Here is a 22,153-nt window from a genome sequence, read left to right as displayed (position 1 = left end):
TCATAAAGTTGACCATTTTTGAGTATAAATTATAGTCTTGTTCTGTTTACAAATGTAAGATTGATAAGAGAATGAAATATGAAGAAGTTATATTGAGGAGAAGTTTTTTCCCTCCAAGTGTTATTCACTGTGGTAAAATTCTAAAAAGGTGTCTCTTATCCTATAGAATATTTACTTGTAATTTTGAGTTCTTGCATTCTTTGCATGAAGCCAAGTTTTATATTCTAATTGTAATGGCTTTGAGAATGTAGGAACCTGGATGTGCCTAAAAATTTGAAATCTTTTCCATTATTTTTCCTGGAGCTACATATTAGTATTAGGACTTTTTGTATTAGAATTAAAAAAAAAATTTCTAAGCTATCAGACCAGTTGTAGCTGCTTAAAATATTATCTTGTGGAATAATTAACAGCTTTTTGATTAAAACAATCCTTTTCTTCCAAATGAAAACAGCTATATTATATAAAATTCAGTTTAACTATGATGATAGTTTATGGAATAAATAAAAAGGTAGAAATGAAAATCAGGAAAGCACAGTCCTAAATTTGTTCATTGTGTGGGTAAACAATATGTAAAACCAAACATTTGGAACCTTGTATGATGAAGTGTTCCAAGTTCCTTAGTGACAGATTTCTTGTGAGGATAATGAAGCAATAGGTTCTCATGGTTGTTTGTTTTAATACTTTATAAACATTGATCATAATCATGAATAATTGCCTAGTCATTGTGGTCAGAGGACCTTTCTAGCTTGTTTAAGCGTTTTACTTAAGTCTGATAGGAAAGAAATTTTCAACTCCTTAGCACTAAGTTTAGGGGAAATAACGTTTACATAATTAATTGACCATTTGAACCCTTAAATTAAAAAACAATAATTCTAATGTAGACAATTTTCATACGATGGACCAAATGCTTTTATTTCTTTTTACTTTTTTATTTCTTTTATTACTTTAGATGGCTTTAGTTAGTGATTTTATAATGCAAATCCTTGTGTTTTGGTACTTTATCCAATTACTTGACATCTTTTGAGTGTATGTAATCTATGAGGACCCTTAATCCCACTTTTATCCTTTGTTCAATAGATTTTGATGTGCCCAGAGCATGAAACAGAGAGGATAAACATGTACTGTGAACTATGCAGGAGGCCAGTGTGTCATCTCTGTAAGTTGGGTGGGAATCATTCCAATCACCGCGTAACCACCATGAGCAGTGCCTACAAAACCTTAAAGGTAGAGCTTATTTTAGAACTAAATTTTGATTCTTTATAACTTTAGACCCTTAACTTTTTTTTCTGTATAAAATCATGGCAGATTGTGTGATCTGTTTTACTGAAATGAGTTAACAGTCTGAAGCATTACTTAATGATCTGCTAATATTAGGTTGTTAGTATATGTGACCAGGCAGCTCTTTGTCCTTGTAATGTGCTAGTTCTAAAGTCTGAGTGCTGAGAGGGACAAAGGACTCTTCATTATGATCCATCCCTGTGTGAGCCCAGCGCCATGACCTTGAGTGTGGTTAGTAGCTTTTTTAAAACGCTTGATTCTTGTTGCTTACCAGTAGAATAAGTATAAACTTTTTTTGTCTATTCTGTGGATACTAGCTAAACCTGAGTTACTTGCTGTCTGTTAACATTATACATGGCCCTCTTAATACTTAAAAAAAATTTTTTTTGTTTCATTTTTTTTTCCTTTTTTAAAAGGAATTCATTCATTTATAAATCTACCACCCATTTAAATTGTTGTCTCCTTTAACAATATATGTATGTGTTTTTGGCATATCTACCTACAGTTTCATGTTTCGTGTTTTGTGGGTCTGTCATGCTCAGCCTGACCTCTTGAACACGTGGGTTACAGGTTTTGTTTATTGTCCACCTTTGTTTACCTAATTCTGTCAACCTGTGTCATTTGTAGGTCAATTTTGACTGATTTTCCTCATCATTTTGAGTTGGATTCCCCTCCTGCCTTGCAAGCCTGGCAACTTTTGATTGGCTGCCAGGTATTGCAAAGCTTACCTTGTTGAGCCCTGGATATTTTTGTATTCCTACAGTTCTTTGGGGGTTTTCTTCTAGTGTATGATTAATTTACTTGGGAGCAGTTTGCTCCTTTTGGGTCTTAGTGTTAAGCTTTCTTAGGCAGGACAGAACAGCATTTCGGTCTGGGACTAATTTTATCTGACTATTAAAGTTGTTTGTTTACTCTTCCCAATGCCCTGTGAATTTTGAGGGTTTTAATGTTTTCTTTTTTAGTCTGACTGGTGGGGAATAGGCACTATTCTCAACTTGTGTGAGCTCTAAAATTGTTCGTTTCAATTCTTGTGGGTGTTATTTTCCCCAGCCTGTGGCAATTTCCTTACACACACGAATTGACCAAAGCTCTTGTGAATAAAGAAGAGAGGCCCTTGGTAAATCTCTGGAGTTCTTCTTTTTGTGGCTATCTGTTCTTAGGTGTCACAGTCTATAAACTCTTGCTTTCCCAGACTCTCAGCTGCATTTCCTCTTCTCACAGGAGATCCTGAGCTTAGTTTGAACTCTCTGCATCAGGTCTGGGAAGTCTTCTCCAGAAAATAAGCCGGGGCCACCATATTCCCTTGTGGCTCTAATGGTAAAGAATCCTCTTGCTGTGCAGGAGACCCAGGTTCCATCCCTGGGTCAGGAAGATCCCCTGGAGAAGGAAATGGCAACCCACTCCAGTGTTCTTGCCTGGAGAATCCTATGGACAGAGGAGCCTGGTGGGCTACAGTCCATGGAGTCGTAAAGTCTCGGACATGACTGAGCGACTAATGCTTTCACCACAGGCTCATCTTGTTTCCCATCCCTCAAGGTCACTGCTTTTTGTTTCTTGATGTCCAGTGTCTTGAGAGCTGTTCCATTTGTTCTGTTAGTTGTTTCAAGTGAGGGAGTAAATCCTGTCTTAGTTTTTCTCTTGTGCCTCACACCGGCAATATACCACTGTTTGCTAATTTTAACTTTGGCTTCTTTTTTGTTTGTTTCTTACTGGTTGAATATTACACAAGTTGTCCAAAAAAATTTTTTTTCTGTTACCTGGAATTAATCTTTGGCAATAATATACACCTAAATTAGCCTTTGTATTCTGTTGTTAATTTCTCTCATTTATGTTTCAGACTTTAGAAAAAATAGACTCCCTATGGAGTTTTCATTTTATTCACTTTTTAGTAAGGATAAAATAATTTGGGTTGGCTAAAAATAACAAGAAGATCTCCTAAGATCATCCTTCTTACTTGGTTTTAGGTTTTACGTCAGAGGGCTTCATGATCTAGGTGACAGGTTTATGATATTTCAGTTTTGCTCACTGGAATGTTGCAGGGGGTGATTACACACTCTGATGGGCCTTAGAGTCTCCTGGGACACTTGGTAAAGTTACAGAGGCCAGTGCTGACCTCCTTCAAAGAGCTTGGGCGTCTGTGTTCTCATGGGCTCTCAGGAGATTGGTACTTACCAACATTTGAGAACCAAGCTAGCTTTGAGCAGCTTTGGGTTCCTTGAGAATTTAGCTTCTCATCATTCCTGGAGAGCTGGGGTCTTAGTAGAACCAAGGGGTTTAAACCTGCTCCCCAGATGAGATGAGCTTCCCAGGTAGAGTGTCTAGTATCTGTGTCTGCTGCATATACTTTTTGGAGGCTTATGAATAAATGGGCCACTGATTCTTGGTTAAAACAGATCTCGTCTTAACACAGACTGCCCAGGTTTAAGGGGACTCGGAAGACTGGAGCTGTCTCAGGTAAAGGCTGCTGTGGGATGTGGACTTGCTCTCAGCATCACAGCTCACTGGAACCGCTCAGACCTTGGACCGTGTTTCTGAATTCTGTCCTCTCTCCTCCTCTAGCCTGTTTAGCCCTGCTAACATCATCTGTTGACTTAGAACTAAGTCCAATTCAGTTTAATTGTCCAAATTCCTTTCTTTGCTGCTGTAGCTAAAAAGAGTGCCAGCACTCACACTCAGTGGGTTTGGTCCTAACCTGGGCCAGACAGGGGTGGGGTCCTGGAGGAACTGGCGTCTTCCTCACGGCCTGGTGCGGAGGCAGGGCCTCTGCCTGTGGCAGCGTGGTTAGTGTGCATGAGGAAGTTTCCAGTTCAGCCTCTTACTGTGTCATGTTTGTGTTCCGCTTTGGTTTCTTCGTCTGTAAAATGCTGTATTAAGACACAAGATTTTAATGTCTCTTCTGATCCTTAACATCCTGCAGTTTCCTTCTTGGTCCCGTCCTGCCCTGATTCCTCAGAAATCTTATTCCTCCACCTAACAGGCCTTTCCTCTGTCCCTCTATTGAGTCGTGAGGGAAACTCACTGGGTCTGATCCTGGGTGTCCCAAAGAGTTGTAAAGGTGGGTCCTGCCAGAGAGACCTGTTACTTTGATTTGTGTACACTTTCTCTTACCCTGTAACATGGTCTAAGTAGGGGAAAAAAAAAAGATGATATAGGAAGGAGATTCATTCCTAAAGCTTTAATTCTCTGCCCTGCTTCTTAATAACCCTTTTCAACCCTTGGTCACCAGTTGTGACCAGGAATGCCCAGATCTTCTGTCAGGGCTACAGCTTGCGAGGTGTTTTCTGGATTTTCTTAGTCTTGCTTAGACTCAGAATACGTTGTCTGTCGTAATTTCTTAGCCTGTCTTACTTCAGGGTATGGTTGTTGGTTTTACAATCCATTTTGGGCATACTGTGTTCTGTGGACTGTGCTAGTAATCTCATCGAAACCTGTGACTGTCTCTGTGGTAAACTGTGCCAGTGCCAAATGACTGCTTCATAAACAAGCTATGCAGTAAGCTCTGCAAGTTACCTATTACACGTCTGTGTTTTCGTCACTGCATGTGGTATGGCTGTTGAATGACCATCTAGGCTGGGTGGACCATGCAGATTATTTTGAAAGGCTCTTTGTTTTTTTCCTGTTGTGTGTGTGCTGCGTCAGTGTTCCTGAGTGTGTTGTAAAACCTAATGGAAGAAAACACTATTTGGATTGCTACTCTTCTATTTACTTTGAAGCTTTGTGAGGCATCATTCTGGGAGTAATGATGGGAGACAACAAAAACGTAGTTTGTAGACTCGGAATTTTTGAGTGCTTTACCTTGTTCTTTTTGTTGGTGTGTTTTAGGTAACCTACTTCTGATTGCTCGTATCTGTGGGCCTGTGTGCTTACAGCCAGTGACTGTTTACCCTGGGTTAATAACAGTAATCACTAGAGTTGAGAGAGGAGGATGCTGTGTTAAGAAAATTCTGCAAGCCCTTTGTTCCACTTCTCTTTCTACTTATTTGTGTTTCTAATATGTTCTAACAGGAGAAGCTTTCAAAGGATATCGATTACCTTATTGGCAAGGAGAGCCAGGTGAAGAGTCAAATTTCTGAGCTAAACTTGTTGATGAAAGAAACAGAGGTAAGTGTTATTTTTCTTTTCTTTTATATTTCAGAGGTGAGGTTTGCATATTTTTCATTCATTCATCTAGACATTCATTTATTCATTCATAAAATCCTAAGGGTATATTATGAGCTGGGAGTAGAGTTGTGTTAGATTTCCACCCCTGCTTTTCTGGGACTAGGAAAACAAAGGTAAGGAATGGAATTCTGTGTGATCAGTGCTGATAGAGGTAGTGATTAAATGATACTGAAACACAGATGAAAACATTATTTTCCTTATGTTGCTACTTTTGAGACCTATCTTTTTTTTTTTTTTGAGACATGTCTCAAAAGTAGCAACATAAGGAAAATAATAGCTTTCAAAATTATCTATTTTTTTAATAAAACTAACAAATTGCATTTGAAAGATGTATGTTAATAGGACTAGGTTTATTTAAATTTCCCAGATATTCTTAAATATATACCTGTCATATGTTCACCAAAAGACATGTATTAGAATGTTCATAGCTGCAAAAAAAAAAAAATAAGAAAAAGGTTTTTGTAGCTGTGTTATTTGTAATAGCCACAAAATGGAAAGCACTCAAAAGCCCATCAATAGTGGAATGTAAATAGCAATGATGAATGAATATCTACAACTGTGGGCAACGATGTAGATAAATCCTGCACTAATATGAAGGGAAGATGCCAGACACAAAGGAGGACTCGCTGTGTGAGGCTAAGAGGCGAAACTAGGCAGTGCTGCTCAGGAGAGGAGCTGCTGAAGAGGCGGAGGGCCAGTGTCCGGAAAGGCTACATGGGGTAGCTTCTGGGATACTGGTAGTACTTAATCTGAATGCTGGTCACATGGGTGTGTTCACAAAGACTGTAATCCTTACACTTACGTGTACATTTTTGTCTTTGCATATTATATTTCAGTAAAAAATAGGAAAAATTGATAGCATTTTAAAAATATAGCAAAAGAGGATAGAATTAGGTTATTTTAAAATTATAAATATTCTTCACTGACTTTGATCCCTGTTTTCTTTTCTTTATTTGAAATAAATTGAAGGTCATTTACTCTTGATCCCTTTAAAAGTTTTAATTAAATATAAAAATATTCTGACTAGCATGAGACTTACGTCTTAAAACAAATACTTTATAAAAGTGGGTTAAATTATTGAAAAATTGGGTGAATTAGCACATTACCAGTATTGCTTTAGTTTTTAATATTTTGCTGATTGCTTTCACCATCCTAAGTAAGTTGGTTTTATGTGTAATTTAAAAGGTAGGGTTTTGTTTTTCATATTTGTGTCTGACTGACAAACTCTTCACAGTTTACTCTAATCCCTAACACGTGGCACATTATCACCCAGGCAGGTGGCACATACCACCCAGAGATTGTATCTGTCGTCATTTTAAGTTTGTCCTCATAGTTTTCTCAGTCATCTGCCTTTATTCTTTAAAATGTATTTTTGGCTGTGCTGGGTCTCCACTGCTGTGCAGACTTTGTCGCGCTGCGGCGAGCGGGGGCTCCTCTTGGGCGCAGTGCAGGGGCCTCTCATCGCAGCGGCTCCTCTCGTTGTAAGCACAGGCTCGAGGGCGTGCAGGCTTCAGTACTTGTGGCGCACGCGCTTAGTGCCCCCACGGCATATGGACTCTTCCTAGACCAGGGAGCAAACCGCGTCCCCTGCATTGCCAGGAGGACTCTTATCTACTGTACCGCCAGGGAAGTCCTGCCTTTACTTCTGAGATAAGGAAATCCAGTGCTTATTTTTGAGTTTGTCATTCAGTAGCTTGAAAACTGAGCAATTCAGGCATTAAGTATTCGTGTAGGCACTGACTCCTTGAGATCCTGGAGACATCATTTAACATTTTTTGTACCTTTGACCTAAGCTGTATTTGTAGGGTTATCAGTAAGAGTCTTCTGTACTAGAAAATTTGTCTCCGTTCTCGGTGAAGATTGCGACACTGTCTTTTATCTATAATTATACTTTGCTGGAAACAGCCTCCTCTTTACCTGTGTATAATGATATTTCTGAATTTAATGTGCTATGTCACTGAAAAACTACCAGAATGTCATCACTTTCTTTCTCTCTTCCCATCCCCCCTTTAAAAGATTGGCTGTTGGGGTTAGAAAACAAGAGAAGGAAATCTGGAAAAACTTTCCTTTCATTATAAATGTTGGCCAGAAGCCACTGAAAAATGTACAGTGCACTTGTGCCATATATTGTCAGCTTTTAAGAATGTTCTCGAAGACTGTACTGTTGGCTGCTGTTATGAGTGTATTATGAGTGCTTGTAAGTGCTTTGCAGTCTTATTTCCAAAGTCAAGTCAATCTCTGATTTTGTGGACATCCAAAATGTTCAATAAGCATCTTATAGAGAGGATCATTTTTTGGCAAAGTAGTGGAACAGCTGTGTATATGGTGAAAATATGTGACATTGAGGTATGCATTTATGTATTAATGAATAATCTTTCTCAATCTTCAGAAAAGCCTACATGGTCTCTCTTATCCCTAGTTTTCAGAACAGAAAAATAAGAATAAAGAAGTTAATTTGCATAACATGTTATTAAATCAGTATTAATTAAATTACAATTTATTTATAGTTACTGGGTTGTCTGAAAAGTTCATTTGGATTTTTGCATAAGATGTTATAGAAAAACCCAAATGAACTTGTTGGGCAACCCAATATATCACTAATACTAATTTGAAGAGAAAAGTTACAATTTTATATCTTAGTAATGTAATTTTTTTCAGTTTTATATCTGTGGGTTACCTTTTTAAAAAATTGGAATATGGTAGAAAGAATAAAATTTCTTGAATTAGAAATGAATAAATAACTGCAGATTTTTTTTTCCTGTGTCCTTAGTTAAATCAGATAATTTCTGCCTATGTTCCTTCATATACAGATTGAACGTTGCTTTTTATTTCATTGAATACATTGTTTATTGCTGGACTTTGGAGATTGAAAGCTTAAGGAAATACAGTTATTATAAAATCACAAACTGTGTCTAAAAGTTGCTCATCATCCCTCATTAAGTGTATTTGATGTCAAGTTATTGTTCTGACAGCTTCAAGGTGCCAGACAAAATCTTCTTCCTTCCAGGATTTGGGTTTGTTGTGCTGAATTTTGACTCCTTATGAAAAGGCATTTGGATTTAGCAGATAAGCTAATGCTTTGCTTCTTTTACAATAGTGTAATGGAGAGCGGGCTAAAGAAGATGCAATTATACATTTTGAAAAGCTCTTTGAAATCCTAGAAGACAGGAAATCATCTGTTTTGAAGGCAATTGATGCTTCTAAGAAACTAAGATTAGACAAATTTCAGACCCAAATGGAAGAGCACCAGGGGCTGCTGGAGAACAGCGGGCTCGTGGGCTACGCTCAGGAAGTGCTGAAGGAGACGGATCAGTCTTGCTTTGTCCAGACGGCAAAGCAGCTCCACGTCAGGTATTTTGATTTGAACTGACAGTCTCTCTAGCCGCGTCATTAAACACTGCTCCGAGTTTCCGCTGTAGCTCTGATGGCTTCGGAATGCTGTGCCGTGTGCAGGACCTCTTGCTTCACTCTTAACCGAGTGCTGAGTGAAGTTTTCTTTAGTTAATCTCATTGCAGATGTTTAGTCTGATTTGCCTTTTTAAAGAATCATTTTTATATAAAACATTTTATATCTGTCTATAGAATACAGAAAGCTACAGAGTCTTTGAAGAGCTTTAGACCTGCGGCTCAAACTTCTTTTGAAGACTATGTTGTTAACACATCTAAACAAACAGAACTTCTTGGAGAATTATCTTTTTTCTCAAGTGGTAAGTTTTAATATCCGCATACCTTCGCTTTTTTGGTTGGAAATCATACTGTGTAGATGACACATGGGCTTTCCTGGTGGCTCAGCGCTAAAGAATCCGCCTGCCAGTATAGGAGATGCAGGTTGGATCTCTGGGTCGGGAAGATCTCCTGGAGAAGGAAATGGCAACCTACTCCAGTATCCTTGCCTGGGAAATCCCGTGGACAAAGGAGCCTGGCGAGCTACAGTTCTGGGGGTTACAACTAGTTGGACTCGACTTGGCAGAATACACAGAAATTCTCTTCAGCTTGACACTATAAAGCAGCAACTCAGTTGCCCAGACCTTCCTATCCTAAAATTGTATGCCATTTATGTTTTTATAACCATGTTTTTATGCCCCAAAGCTAGGTTCTATTGGTTTGTATGTTTTTAAACATTGTGTGAATGGGCATCACACTGTATGTGTCTTTTTGGTAAATTGCTTTTTTGAAAAATTAAGTTTAGGATAAATATTTGTTAATATATGAAGTTCTGGTTTACAACTGTATTTTAGCTTTACTGTTCCATTATATAAATAACTTTCCTACTGAGCGACAGTCTGTTCCTGTTTTTTATCTGTTGTAAACAGCTCTATCAAACATCTTAGTCAGTGTTTCTCTGTGCCTGTGTATGAGTCTCCCTAGGGCAGAAGCCTGGAAATGGTATATCCAGGTTAAAGGTGACTCTAAGATGTTTAAGCGTTTACAGTGCTGTATGAGTTTGCTAGGGCTGCTGACATGAAACACCACTGATTGGGTGGTTTAAACACCAGAAATGTGTTTTCTCTGATTCGGGAGCTTAGAGGGCTGAGATGAAGCTATTGGCAGGGTCGGTTTCTCCTTGAAGCGCAGGTGGCCGTCTTCTCCTTGTGTTCTCACACAGTCTTCCCTCTGTACGCATCTGCATCCAGATTTCATCTTAGAAGGACTCCAGTCATACTAGTCATTTTGTACTAGGTCCACCTCACTGACCTGATTTTAACTGCGGTACTTGTTTAAAAGCCCTCTCTCCAAATAAAGGCACATTCTGAGGTATTAGTACCAGGGGCCAGAACCTTACCATGTGGATTTTAGGGCGCATGGTTCAGTCCCTAATGATTGCTTGTGTTTGTGTTCTGCTGCTCACCAGTAGGGGGGTAGTCTGTTCCTTTTTCTTCTCGTCTTGTTCATCTCCTTCAGACTTCTCTCCATGGTGAACAGTTACACTCTTTGGAAAAGGATCTGTGTGTGTCCTTAGTTGCTCAGCTGTGTCCGACTCTGCAACCCCGTGGACTGTAGCCCGCCAGGCTCCTCTGTCCAGGGGATTGTCCAGGCAAGAATACTGGTGTGGGTTGCCATGCCATCCTCCAGGGGACTTCCCAACCCAGGTCTCCCGCATTGCAGGCGGATTCTTTACCATCTGAGCCACCAGGGAAGCCCAAGAATACTGGAGTGGGTATCCCTTCTCCAGGGGACCTTCCTGACCCAGTAATCGCCTGCATTGCAGGAGGATTCTCTACCAGCTGAGCTACAAGGGAAACCCTTGGGAAAGTATAAGCTTAATTATTGTGTAGATACAGATGTGTAGATTTGTATTTAGTCAAAGGAAATATGTCTTGTTAAAAAGTTAAATACTGAAGGATTATTACTATGACCATCTTTCTCTTCCAGTCAGTGCCTGAATCTCCTTTTGACTATATACTTTTCTTATCTATTCTCTTTTTCCAAAATGTATACTTGAATTGTTTTTTATATATATGTTATTGTTTGTTTACTTAGGAGTACAAGGTCCTTCCTCCTCTGGGGCAGGGGGTCCCGGAATTGTCTTTCGAAAGAGGAGATTGAGGTTGGGTAATCTCAGGCTATGCCAGTGCATAACGCAGAACCAGTAAAACCTGTGGGTCAGGATGTAAAGTGGTCACCCGTCTTCCGCCTGCTGGGTGCTCTCCTCACTGTTCCCTGCATAACATTTTTTTAGTAAGCTGTGGTTTAAAAAAAAAGAAAAGAAAAGAGGTATAGGGTGAGGCATACCAGTCATGATGGTTGTTTTTTTTTTAACTTTAAAATGTAGTTTGGATGACTTGTTAGATACCTTGACTGCACAGAGACATGCACAGACACACTTACGCTGTCCATTGCTTGTACGCAGCTGGAGGATAAAGGAAGCTTCTACTGTTCATTTCACGTGTTTCTCTGTGATTTGATACAAACGTGTGTCTGTTTCTGTGTGCATGTGCATGTGTAATCCTTACAGCTTATTTTTACCATATGACCAAAGCAGTTAAGCTGTTTGGAATTTATTCTATGGAAAAGATGATGAATACACACAAATATTTAGCTGTGAAATTTTGATCATTGTATTTTTAGTGAAAAATTAGAAACATGTTTCTGAAAATAGTTAAGTGTTGCTATAGTGGGATACCACTGGGAGAAAAATACTGGCAGGAGCTATACAAAATTATTGTAGTGATAATCTTTGAATTACTTAATTTGTGTGTGTGTGTTTTATGTAGTTTCTGATTTTCTTACAAAAATGTGTATCTTGTTAATGCCAAGAAAAAGTCATTTTAAATTGCTTTGCAATTCTGAGAAAGATAATATGAAAAGAAATTATATAACATTTTGACATTTATTATTATACTAACCAAACTTAGATTTTTTACTAAAGTTAGTAACTAAGTTACTAAAATAACTTAAAAGAGGACAGAAATTAGAAATTTCACATCCAGGGTTGTTATTTCAGTAAATGGGCATTGAAAGGTATATGGTTAAAAATTTTGATTTATGACATTAAATGGCAACCCACTCCAGTGTTCTTGCCTGGAGAATCCCAGGGATGGGGGAGCCTGGTGGGCTGCTGTCTATGGGGTCGCATAGAGTTGGACATGACTGAAGCAACTTAGCAGCAGCAGCAGAATTAATATGGAAAGCTAAAATTGTTTTACTAATTTTCTTATTTTTCATTCTTCTTTCCCCTTTCAGTTTTAAACATAAATATACACTTTGAAAATCTCTATTTTATTACTTTTCTTTTAAAATTTTATTGTAACAAAACTTATCCTGAGATCCACCCTCTTAAATTTTTGATACAGAATGTGGTTTTGTTGTCTATCGTCACAGGGTGTACAGCAGATCTCTAGAGCTTATTCATCTTGCTTAACTGAAACTTTATGCCTGTCTATTAATAAGCACACATTTCTCCCTGCCCCCCAGCTCCTGGTAACCACCATTCCAGTCTTTGATTTCATGAATTTGGCCCTTGTAGATACCTCACATAAGTGGGATCATGACATGAGCATTGGTCTTTCTGTGTCCTGTTTGCTTCATTGAGCCTGTCCTCAGAGTCCATCTGTGTTGTTGTATTTGTAGGAATTATTCTTTTACTTATACACCTTATTATAAATACAGAAAGTTCTTGGACAACAGAGAAATCTTTTAGTTTTTGTCAATAAATCATTTTTACTGAGGAAAAAAATAAAGGTTCTGAAATAATAGTTTAATATTGTTTTCTGTTTTATAATTCTTTCAGGTGTAGATGTGCCAGAGATCAATGAGGAACAGAGCAAAGTTTATAACAATGCTTTGATAAATTGGCACCATCCAGAAAAGGATAAAGCTGATAGCTATGTCCTTGAATATCGCAAGATTAATCGAGATGAAGAAATGTTGTCTTGGAATGAGATAGAAGTGTCTGGCACAAGTAAAGTTATTTCCGATCTGGAGAGTAATTGTAACTATGCTTTCAGAGTAAGAGCCTACAAGGGTTCCATCTGCAGTCCTTGCAGCAGAGAACTGATTCTTCATACTCCTCCAGCTCCAGGTAGTGTGAATACTGGGGATAAGAAAAGCGTACAGTTGGAAGAGACCATGATAAAAAATAAACCTGCTGATGTGTCTGTGCAGACCTACATTAAAGCCACCTCTCATTTGTAAAAGATTCTAGAAAAGTAGATTCTATATCCAGCTAGGATTTAGAAATAGAATGAATACTTGAATTTTACCATGCAGGCTGAGAATAGGATTAGACTTCTAACTGATAACAGATACAGAATAACATGACATTTGAATGTGTAGGGTTATTAATTTGGAATTAAAATAATGTAAATGCTACCTTACAAGTTTTATATAGTATAATTCTATTTTTTGATCAGTTTATAGAGATCTCTATTAGCATAGGATCTGGGTAGATATTTTAGAAATTTATTGGTATGATAACATGAAGTATAATTTTAGTTAACCTAATTCTGACTTGTCTGGCTTTTCTAACCCAGTGATTACCAGCCCATGGGGATGGAAGGCACATATTAAAGCCACATGGATAGCCCTCCTTCCCCTTCCCCCCACACTGAGAGCTCCTTCTACCCAGCACTGCCTCTCCTTTCCAACCTGGTAACCACCGATACTACTTAAACAAGGCCTGTACATTTTTATAGAATGAGAATGACTTACAGGTTAGTTGATGTTCACTACAGTGTTTCCACGGATAAGGGACGTATAGAAGCAGAGTTATGCTCATCCTGGTGACCAGGAAATCATTTTGCCCTTAGACGTTTCTTCACTTGGCTTTTAGACCCCATCGCGCCTGCCCATTTTAGTGGCTTATGTACCCATATTTTGTGCACTCTGCCCTTCCTTGCCGTTTTGTCCAGGGTGTGCTATTCACTCTTTGTTTTTCATGTATATTGTAGCTAATTAAGAAAAAACAAAAACCAAATGCATAAGGTTGGCTAAAAGTACTTTTCTTGAACTTTAATAATATCCATAAGAGAGTTTTAGGGTGCATTTACAAGTATTAAGTAAATATTTTATGGTTTATGCAGTTTCCACTTTATTTTCTAGTCTGACTGAAAGCGGAAGGAAAAAGAAACCTGAAAGCAGCTGCTGTTTTCAGTGACGAAGTGGAGGGGGGTGGAGGAGGGGGAACATTAAAAGCTGTCTTCCTTTTCTCTGGGAGAAGCCATATGAATAGGCTGACCATCTAAATTTATTTTGCAAACTGGGAGACATTTGAGATTGAAAGCAAGCGTGAGTTGTCATGCCAGGACAAACCGGGAAGACTGGTCAGATCTCATTCATGGAAAATGGTTTTAGCTTGTTAGCAACATGGCAGCCCACTCCACTTTCCTCTCCTGGAGAAGCCCCATGGACAGAGGAGCCTGGCGGGCTACAGTCCATGGGGTCGCAAAGAGTCAGACATGACTGAATGTTAAAATTTGCCATTTTAGCTATTTTTAACTGGATGCATCAGTGGCATTAAGTACATTCTGTGCACCCATCATTATAGTCTCTGGAACTTTTTCATTTTTCCAAATCAATACTGCATCCATTACATGGTAACCCCTCCATCCAGCCTTCCTTCTGCCTCTGCCTCTATGAATCTGCCTCTTCTAAGTACCTCGTGTGTGAATGGATTTGCATAATCCTTTTGTGACTGGCTTTTATTTTCAAGCTTCCTTCATGTTGTGGCACCTATCAGAATTTCCTAACTTTTTTAGGTTGAATGGTATTCCATTGCATGTATATCCCACTGTCAACTTAAAAAAAAAAAAGCCCAATGTGAGAGTGTTATTGGGGGCAAAATGAGGACTGCAGTCTGGGAAAGCAGCCACTCAGACAGCTCTGAGAAACTGCTCCAAAGAGGCAGAGGGGAAGGTCAACACATGTATGATTTTGGTGAAGGGAGAATCCGTGCAATCAAGCACATATTTTTTTATTTTTCAGAAGGTTTCTGCTAGTTACAAGGAGCAGTCGTCACCATGAAGGATTTTAGTGCTTTTTTAGATAGGAGGCGATAACAAGAACTGGGCTCATAAACTAGGCTCCTGAAAATAGAGCAGTCCTGCCAGTCTGCCCTCCCCGCCCGCCCCCTGCACCGAGGGCCTCATTTCTGCTCTCCACCCTGAACTCATTTCAGGGGTGTTGAAAACCGGCAGCTGCAGCAGCACATGATTTAATCCTTGCAGAGATAGACGGCAAGTGCCAGTGGCAAGTGCCAACTTGAAGTTGACACCACATTTTCTTTGTGCGTTCATCTGTTGACGGGCATTTGGGATGTTTCCACTTTCCGGGCTAGCCGCCAATGAATGTTAGGCTTAATGGGTTTAAGTTGATAGGCTTAGGAGAGTAGTGTTGTCTCCATTCTGCAGTTGAGGAAATTAAAGTTTAGGTTAAGCTCCAGTTAAATGTTTGAGCTAGGAATTCAAACCCAGGTGTCTCTGAACCCAAAGCTTATGCTTTTTTTTTTTTTTAAAGCAAAACACTTTCTTGTGTCTGCTATCTTGATTGGTAAGGAGAAGACCTTATTAAAATTGCTAATATTTTCTGTATTTGTAAAATTTGGGCTTCCCTAGTGTCTTGGTTGGGAAAGAATCTGCCTCCAATGCAGGAGACCTGGGTTTAATCCCCGGGTCAGGAAGATCCCCTGAAGAAGGAAATGGCAACCCACTCTGGTATTCTTGCCTGGAAAATTCCATAGACAGAGGAGCAGGAAAGGCTGCAGTCCATGGAATTGCAAAGAGTCGGACATGACTGTGACTAACTTAAAGATAAAATTTGGAATAAATTTTAAGAAAACATGCAGATATTTTTGAAAATATACAACCCCTTATTTTAGGGATAAAAAAAGAACAGATTCAGTAGTATAAGGTGTTTAGGTTTGCTGTATCTATTCCAAGGAGCTACATTCATAAATTTCTCCTACATTGAAAATGTTTCTTCCACTTTGAAATTACTGAAAATTTTCAGGTACAGAGAATTTGCTGGAAATCGTTTCTGAGTTGGGGTTTTGGTTTGTGAATAGGGTAGGATAATATTCTTCCTCCTATCTCTTTTTAGTAATTTCTGTTTGAAAGCCTGTTAAATTTAACCATAGAGTGTAGAAATGCTAATAAATAATTTGCAGGCTAATTTTAAGCTCTGTTTGCAGTTTTCAGTTTCCTCTTTGATGAAAAATGCGGCTATAATAATGAACACCTCCTGCTGAACTTGAAGAGAGACCGTGTGGAGAGCAGAGCTGGCTTTAACCTTCTGCTTGCTGCGGAGCGGATCCAAGTGGGTTATTACACCAGCTTAGACTACATTATCGGAGATGTTGGGATTACTAAAGGGAAGCATTTCTGGGCCTTCCGTGTGGAGCCGTACTCATACCTGGTGAAAGCGGGCGTCGCTTCCAGTGACAAACTGCAAGAATGGCTCCGGTCTCCCCGGGACGCAGTTAGTCCGAGGTAGAGTCTTTTATTGATCTAGAGCTTGATAATTCTTTAATTCTGTAAAATGTAAACATCCTGGTTTAGCACGGCAAGCCTGAAAGTGGACTTGGATTTACTTCCTGCATTTGGAGTATTTAGTATGTAGAGGATGCCTTTCTTAGATTCAGAGGTTTTGGCTGTGCTTATGTGGCTGGCTAAGAAAAGATGTCACGTCGTCTTGTATCACAGTGACTAATGAGCTTTAGCAGTTAAATTCTAATGCTGTGAGGAAACAAGTCTTTTTTGGGTACACCTCTTGATTATGGTATAGCTTCGCAATTTAGAATATTCAAGGGCTTTCATATCAGTTCTCTTAATTATAAATAAAATTGCATAAATGTTTTTTATTTATTTTAGTTGCTCAGTCGTGTCCGACTCTTTGCGACCCCATGGACTGTAGCCCTCCAGCCTCTTTGTTCCATGGGGTTCTCCAGGCAAGAGTACTGGAGTTGGTTGCCATTCCCTTTGCCTCTAAATGCCATATTTCACAATTGGTGCTAAATGGATACAGTTTCTTTAAACAGTCCTATAAGTACTTTAAAAATTTGGTCACGGTAAACATGCTCCCATGGCAAAGAATTTCAGTTACTTGAGAGTGACTATTTAATGTTCTGTACAGTTTAGTTGTGTTACATGATGTAGTGTGAACTAGTCCAGACAGACAGTTTTTGATCACTTACGTCTACAGAAATCCCAGAGTAACAATCTGAGTGACAGGAAAAACTTGTTGCCCTAAGATGAGAAATTGAAACAATAGTGAAAATTGCAATACGGAAATAGTTTCTTAAACACAGTGGCGTGTCTACTTGGTAAATTATTAACAATGTTAAAAAAGTTTACAACATGAGAAATACTAGAAGTGAAAAGACCTGATGGAAATGGTTGATGTCCTGTGCTCACAAGTGTACTAAGGTAAGAAGCACCCTGCACGGGGAAAAGTGGAAGGAACTTTGTATCAAAATTTTCTTTAAGGTTTTACTGTTTTATAATCAAAGGAGACTAAAACTCTTCATGATGCTTGCTTGCATCATAGAGCCATGTAGAAAATCCCAACCAGGAAATAACAGTTCTTAGCAGCAGAATGAAACATGCTTTTTTCTCCTGCTTTATTTTGTAGTGCCCATTTATTTTACATAGTCTGATAAAGTTTTTGGATTAGGAGATCTGTGTTGGTTTCTGTTTTCTTATATATGATTTTATGCTATAAATATTCAATATTTGTCAAGCCCCTTCCATTTCATCCCCCCCTGCTTTATTTTTGATAGGCCAAAATTACTAATTATTTTTAACTTCTCATCTGTTTGTTTATATATATAGGTAAAAATGGGTGATACTTTATGACAGAATTTGGGTCTGAGTCTGTGGTGTAATTCTAAGTGACACTGTGTAGTCCTTATGTTTCTAACTGATTATGGTTTAGCAGAAAGGTTTTGATGTAAAAGCAGTTACAATTGATTTTAATTGAACTCAGTGTATATCATCTGGTGAAAATGTTCTGAAGCGACTTGCAGGCCTTCGGATGATGATGCAGGTAAGATCCTGCTCTGTCTGTGCTGTGTTTTAGGTACGAGCAGGACAGCGGGCACGACAGCGGCAGTGAGGACGCCTGTGTCGATTCTTCGCAGCCCTTTACGTTGGTTACTATAGGTATGAAGAAAGTCTTTATTCCCAAGTCACCTACTTCTTCTAATGAACCTGAAAATAGAGTTCTTCCCATGCCAACAAGTATAGGAGTTTTCCTCGACTATGATAAAGGCAAAGTGGCCTTCTATGACATGGATCACATGAAATGCCTCTATGAGCGCCAGGTGGACTGCTCGCATACGATGTATCCAGCGTTTGCCCTGATGGGCAGTGGAGGAATCCAGCTCGAAGAATCCATCACAGCGAAGTACCTAGAGTACCAAGAGAACATGTAGTCACACATCTGATGTGATTTAGGATGAAAACTGTGAGCAGAGTAGTGCCTCGGGGTTAGCCTCCGTAACTAATTATATATCATCTGAGCGTTGTGTCACCACACTTATTTTTTGTGTCTGTTTCTTCTTCAAACACAGAAAACCTAAGCAGCCTTTCTGCCTTTCACAAATGCCGGGGAGAGACGTTCTTTCCTAGTTAACACTGAGATGGGTAACTGGACTTTTCTTTTTTATGCACAGGAAATCTAATTTATTTGTATCAGCGTGTGTTGCTGATACTTAGACATTCCTTGTTTTGGGCTGGGGGGAAGGGATCCCAAAGTATTTATTACTCTTCTTTTGTGTTTGGTTTTCATTTTTGTATCATGTTTATGTCCTCACAGAAGATATTTTTTAAATGCCTTATGGATAGAAAGTAGTACTAAGCATGGTGTTGTGCATTTGTTTTTAATAGGAAAACAAAGGTATAGATAGATAAAACGAAAAAGGCCATAGAAATAGTAGTATATTTAAATGGAAAATTATGTATTTAAGAATATACTGCCTAGAAAATGAATACTACTGTTTGTTTTCTTCTGAGACCACAAACTGTAAGGACATCTTAGAGTTTTCTTGGCTGGTAATGCCTGTACTTGCATGTGTAAGAAACATGATTTATTGCAGGAAACACAGAATTCTTGGCTAACACATGAAGCTTTTCACTTCATATGATTTTTTGGGAAACTTTTTTCTTCAATTTTTTTTTTTAGTTACTTTGTGAGCATATTTGAGCTTATATCAATATTTATTTTTCATAAATACTAGTGACAATAATGATGCCATTCTTTTGTTTTTTGTGTTTTGTAATTTTCATTTTGGGACACAAATATTACATATCAGATTGTCCTGGTTTATGTTTACATATTTGAAAAGTTCACAATATATTTTCAGTGTCATTAAATATGTTATAAAACATGAAGTAACTATCTGGTCAGTTGTATGGCATTTTCTATGGCTCATTGGTAATAAGTATTTATTATATAAGGAAATAAAAGTATAGATTTGTTTAGAAATAATAACTGAAAGCATAATGACTGTGTATACCCTTCTTAAAAGTCGAAAGTTCTTTGAAGAATTACATTTTATCTAAATTTTATCCTCATTTTTGAAAGATACTCTTTCTTGGGTGGTTTTATTTAAACTGGTTAGTTTTTTTAAAGTTAGCGTATTCAGAAACTAAGACTGTTAAGTATATTTAGCGTTAATCATTTCGGAATTCTTTTCATACATTTTAATTGACTAACCAAAACTCTTAGCTCTGGCTTTTTTGTTGTTGTTATATACATATATTAATGGAAATCTGTTATTCAGGTTGGTAACACTAAATTAGTACCTTTTCCCCCAGACCCAAGAAGGAAATATCATGGAGAGTTTCAGTGTTTAGGAAGCTTTGTTCCTTTCCCACCTATGAATGGCAATCTATGACGTAGGCTGAACTGAACAAATACGCGGTGTTATGCGGGTCGCTGTGCAATAAAGCCGCTAACGTCACATGTACGGTAATGTCTGATAGTCTCCAGCCTGTGACGTCGTAGCATGTAGACATTTTAAATATAAAGCTTTAATAGGGATAAGAAAGCTGGATTTATAAAGGGATATAAAACATTGTATAGTTGCATATAATTGTTCTCTTGAACTTCTTTCATTTTTAATAAAAATTAAAAGTAAGTCAAATGTCATTATTGAAGTTTGCATTCCAGGAGTTCTCAGTGTGTTTACATGGAGAATAGAAGCAGTGTATGAAAAGATGTTTGACTGAATATATTAACCTAGAGGTAAAGTTCTATTTAAAATTATTTTGGGCTTTTGCTAGCTTTAATTCTTGTGGAAGTGATCATTAGAAAAGCTTAACATCAACAGGGACTCTTGAATAATGCAGAATTAGGGGGGAGTCCACTCTGTATGCAGTTGAAAATCCCAGTATAACTTTATGATCGACCTTTTGCATCCTCGGTTCTACATCTAAGAACCCAACTGACCGGGGATTGTATAGTACCATAGAATGTGTTCACTGAAAAAAAAAATCCATTATAAGTGGACCCATGCAGTTTAAACCTGTGTTGTTGAAGGATGAACTGTCTAAACTGATCAGTTTGTCTAATATTTCTATTTTAAAAGTTATCTATTGTTTCTGACTGCTCTGGTTCTTCGGGGTGGCATGTGGGCATTTCTCCTGACGTGGCTCACAGGCCCTGGAGCACACAGGCTTCCACAGCCGTGCCACGTGGGCTTAAGGTCCCTGGCGTCTGGGGTCTGTTCCCTGACCTGGAAGCAAACCCAAGTCCCCGGCACTGGAAGGCACTTTCTTAACCACTGAACCACCAGAGAAGTCCCATTATGTTTCTTCTTTGATCTATACTAGGTCAGATATTTTTCAGATGAGCAGCCCCTCCGTCACATTTATACTCTTCGGTTATGAGGCTCTGGTATAGTTAAGTCTGAATCGCAGTGAATTGTTACTCATGGTTGATGGGTCTTAATTTTAAAATAAATAAGAGTATATTCACAAATAACCCTGTAATAGTGTGTAATAACTTCATTCTCATATTCACAACTGCTTTCTTGAAAGTAGTAGAAATCAGACTATTTCTGGGGGATTGAACACCATCTGAACCTGTTACTCTTCTAATAACCCCCGTCATCTGATAGCCCCTGAGAATGCACACTGTGTGGAAATAGAATCAGTCGTTGGATTGCTACAGGAAGCAGTTGTGAACTAGTGTTGTGGGTAGGAACACTCTTAAGAAATGATGTTCCACCAGACAGATTTGCATTCATTTTAAATGAGTTTTACCTGCTTATGGGAATAACATCGCATAAGAATTGGAGGGTGTCTTGGGACTTGAATTAAACTTGAAGGACTTTTTTTCCAAGTTTGACTTGGAACTACGTCATTTCACAGAAGTCTTGGACTCCTGCTCTTATTAGACGCTGTGCTGTGTAATGGGTAAAAAGTGAACGAGACAGTCTGGTTAGGTTCCTGCCTTTAGGAGCCTACTTTCTAGGAAGGAGAGATGATAAAAATGAAAGGGACCAAGGGGGTGCTGGAGGTGGGAGCTAATACTTGATTTGTGGTCAGGGAAGCCCCTCTGAGGAGGGTGATAGGAGTCTGACACTTGATCTCCAGGAGCTGGTCGGTGTACCAAGGGCTGAGTGCTGAGCATGTTAGGTATAGTGAACGTGAACTGCAAAAAGGCTTTGAGATAATAGAGTTCTGGCTGGTAACAGAATTGCCCTAGCTGGTTCAATTGAAAAGAAGTTAATGCAAGAGTTGCTTAGAGATACGGGCAGCCTTAGAGTCGTGAGATGGCTGGCACGGGCTAGCCACAGCTTAAAGCCATTACCACATCTAGAGCAAGGAGGACAAGGGGAAATAGTGTTCCTAGATTCCAGGGAGAGGGAGACTGGGAAGGGAGGGTTGCCACGGAGGCAGCTGTCAGCACGGGTGGGTGCCAGGCGGGGAGGGGAGGAAGACATACAGTCCTCTGGATCTGCTGGGCTGCCTACTGACCAGGCCTGACTGGCTGCCGCTGGTGCCCTCTGGAGATGCTCACCGCGGGAGTCTTCCTGGGGCAGAAGTGGGGTGACCGGGTCTGTGGTGGTTGTGGAGGGGGTGGTGTAGGGGGAGAGGAATGGGCAGAGCCGGAAGGAGGTTGTTGTCTTTGGGGGAGAAGAGGGGAGGCTGTAGGCCACTGTGCTGGCTGCTTCAGTGAGGGCATTTATAATCTGAAATGTAAACAAAAGGAGGCATTTTGATCCCTAAAGACTTAGACAGCTAACACACTTTCCCCTCTTAGCTTCCTGGTA

The 22,153-nt window shown here is 39.1% G+C and overlaps 1 protein-coding gene across 5 annotated transcripts in view; it reads left to right on the top strand.

Annotated features, from left to right (window-relative positions):
- TRIM36 (tripartite motif containing 36) overlaps positions 1-21,896 on the top strand; it is a 45,164-nt gene extending 23,268 nt beyond the window's left edge. For 2 of the 5 annotated variants that reach the window (XM_070377192.1, XM_070377196.1), the window contains exons 5-11: positions 1,078-1,224; positions 5,284-5,379; positions 8,537-8,790; positions 9,022-9,146; positions 12,671-12,961; positions 16,067-16,364; positions 17,953-21,896. In XM_070377192.1, the coding sequence (XP_070233293.1) occupies positions 1,078-1,224; positions 5,284-5,379; positions 8,537-8,790; positions 9,022-9,146; positions 12,671-12,961; positions 16,067-16,364; positions 17,953-18,307 (1,566 nt within the window). In that variant the 3' untranslated portion in view covers positions 18,308-21,896. The remainder of the gene's footprint in view (positions 1-1,077; positions 1,225-5,283; positions 5,380-8,536; positions 8,791-9,021; positions 9,147-12,670; positions 12,962-16,066; positions 16,365-17,952) is intronic. The other 3 variants (XM_070377194.1, XM_005890859.3, XM_070377195.1) reach the window with 3 other exon arrangements.
- The last annotated feature ends 257 nt before the right edge of the window (positions 21,897-22,153 follow it).

The sequence above is a fragment of the Bos mutus genome, chromosome 10 (genome assembly GCF_027580195.1).
Source record: "Bos mutus isolate GX-2022 chromosome 10, NWIPB_WYAK_1.1, whole genome shotgun sequence".
NCBI lineage: Eukaryota > Metazoa > Chordata > Mammalia > Artiodactyla > Bovidae > Bos > Bos mutus.
This window is presented reverse-complemented; position numbering and strand designations above follow the sequence as displayed.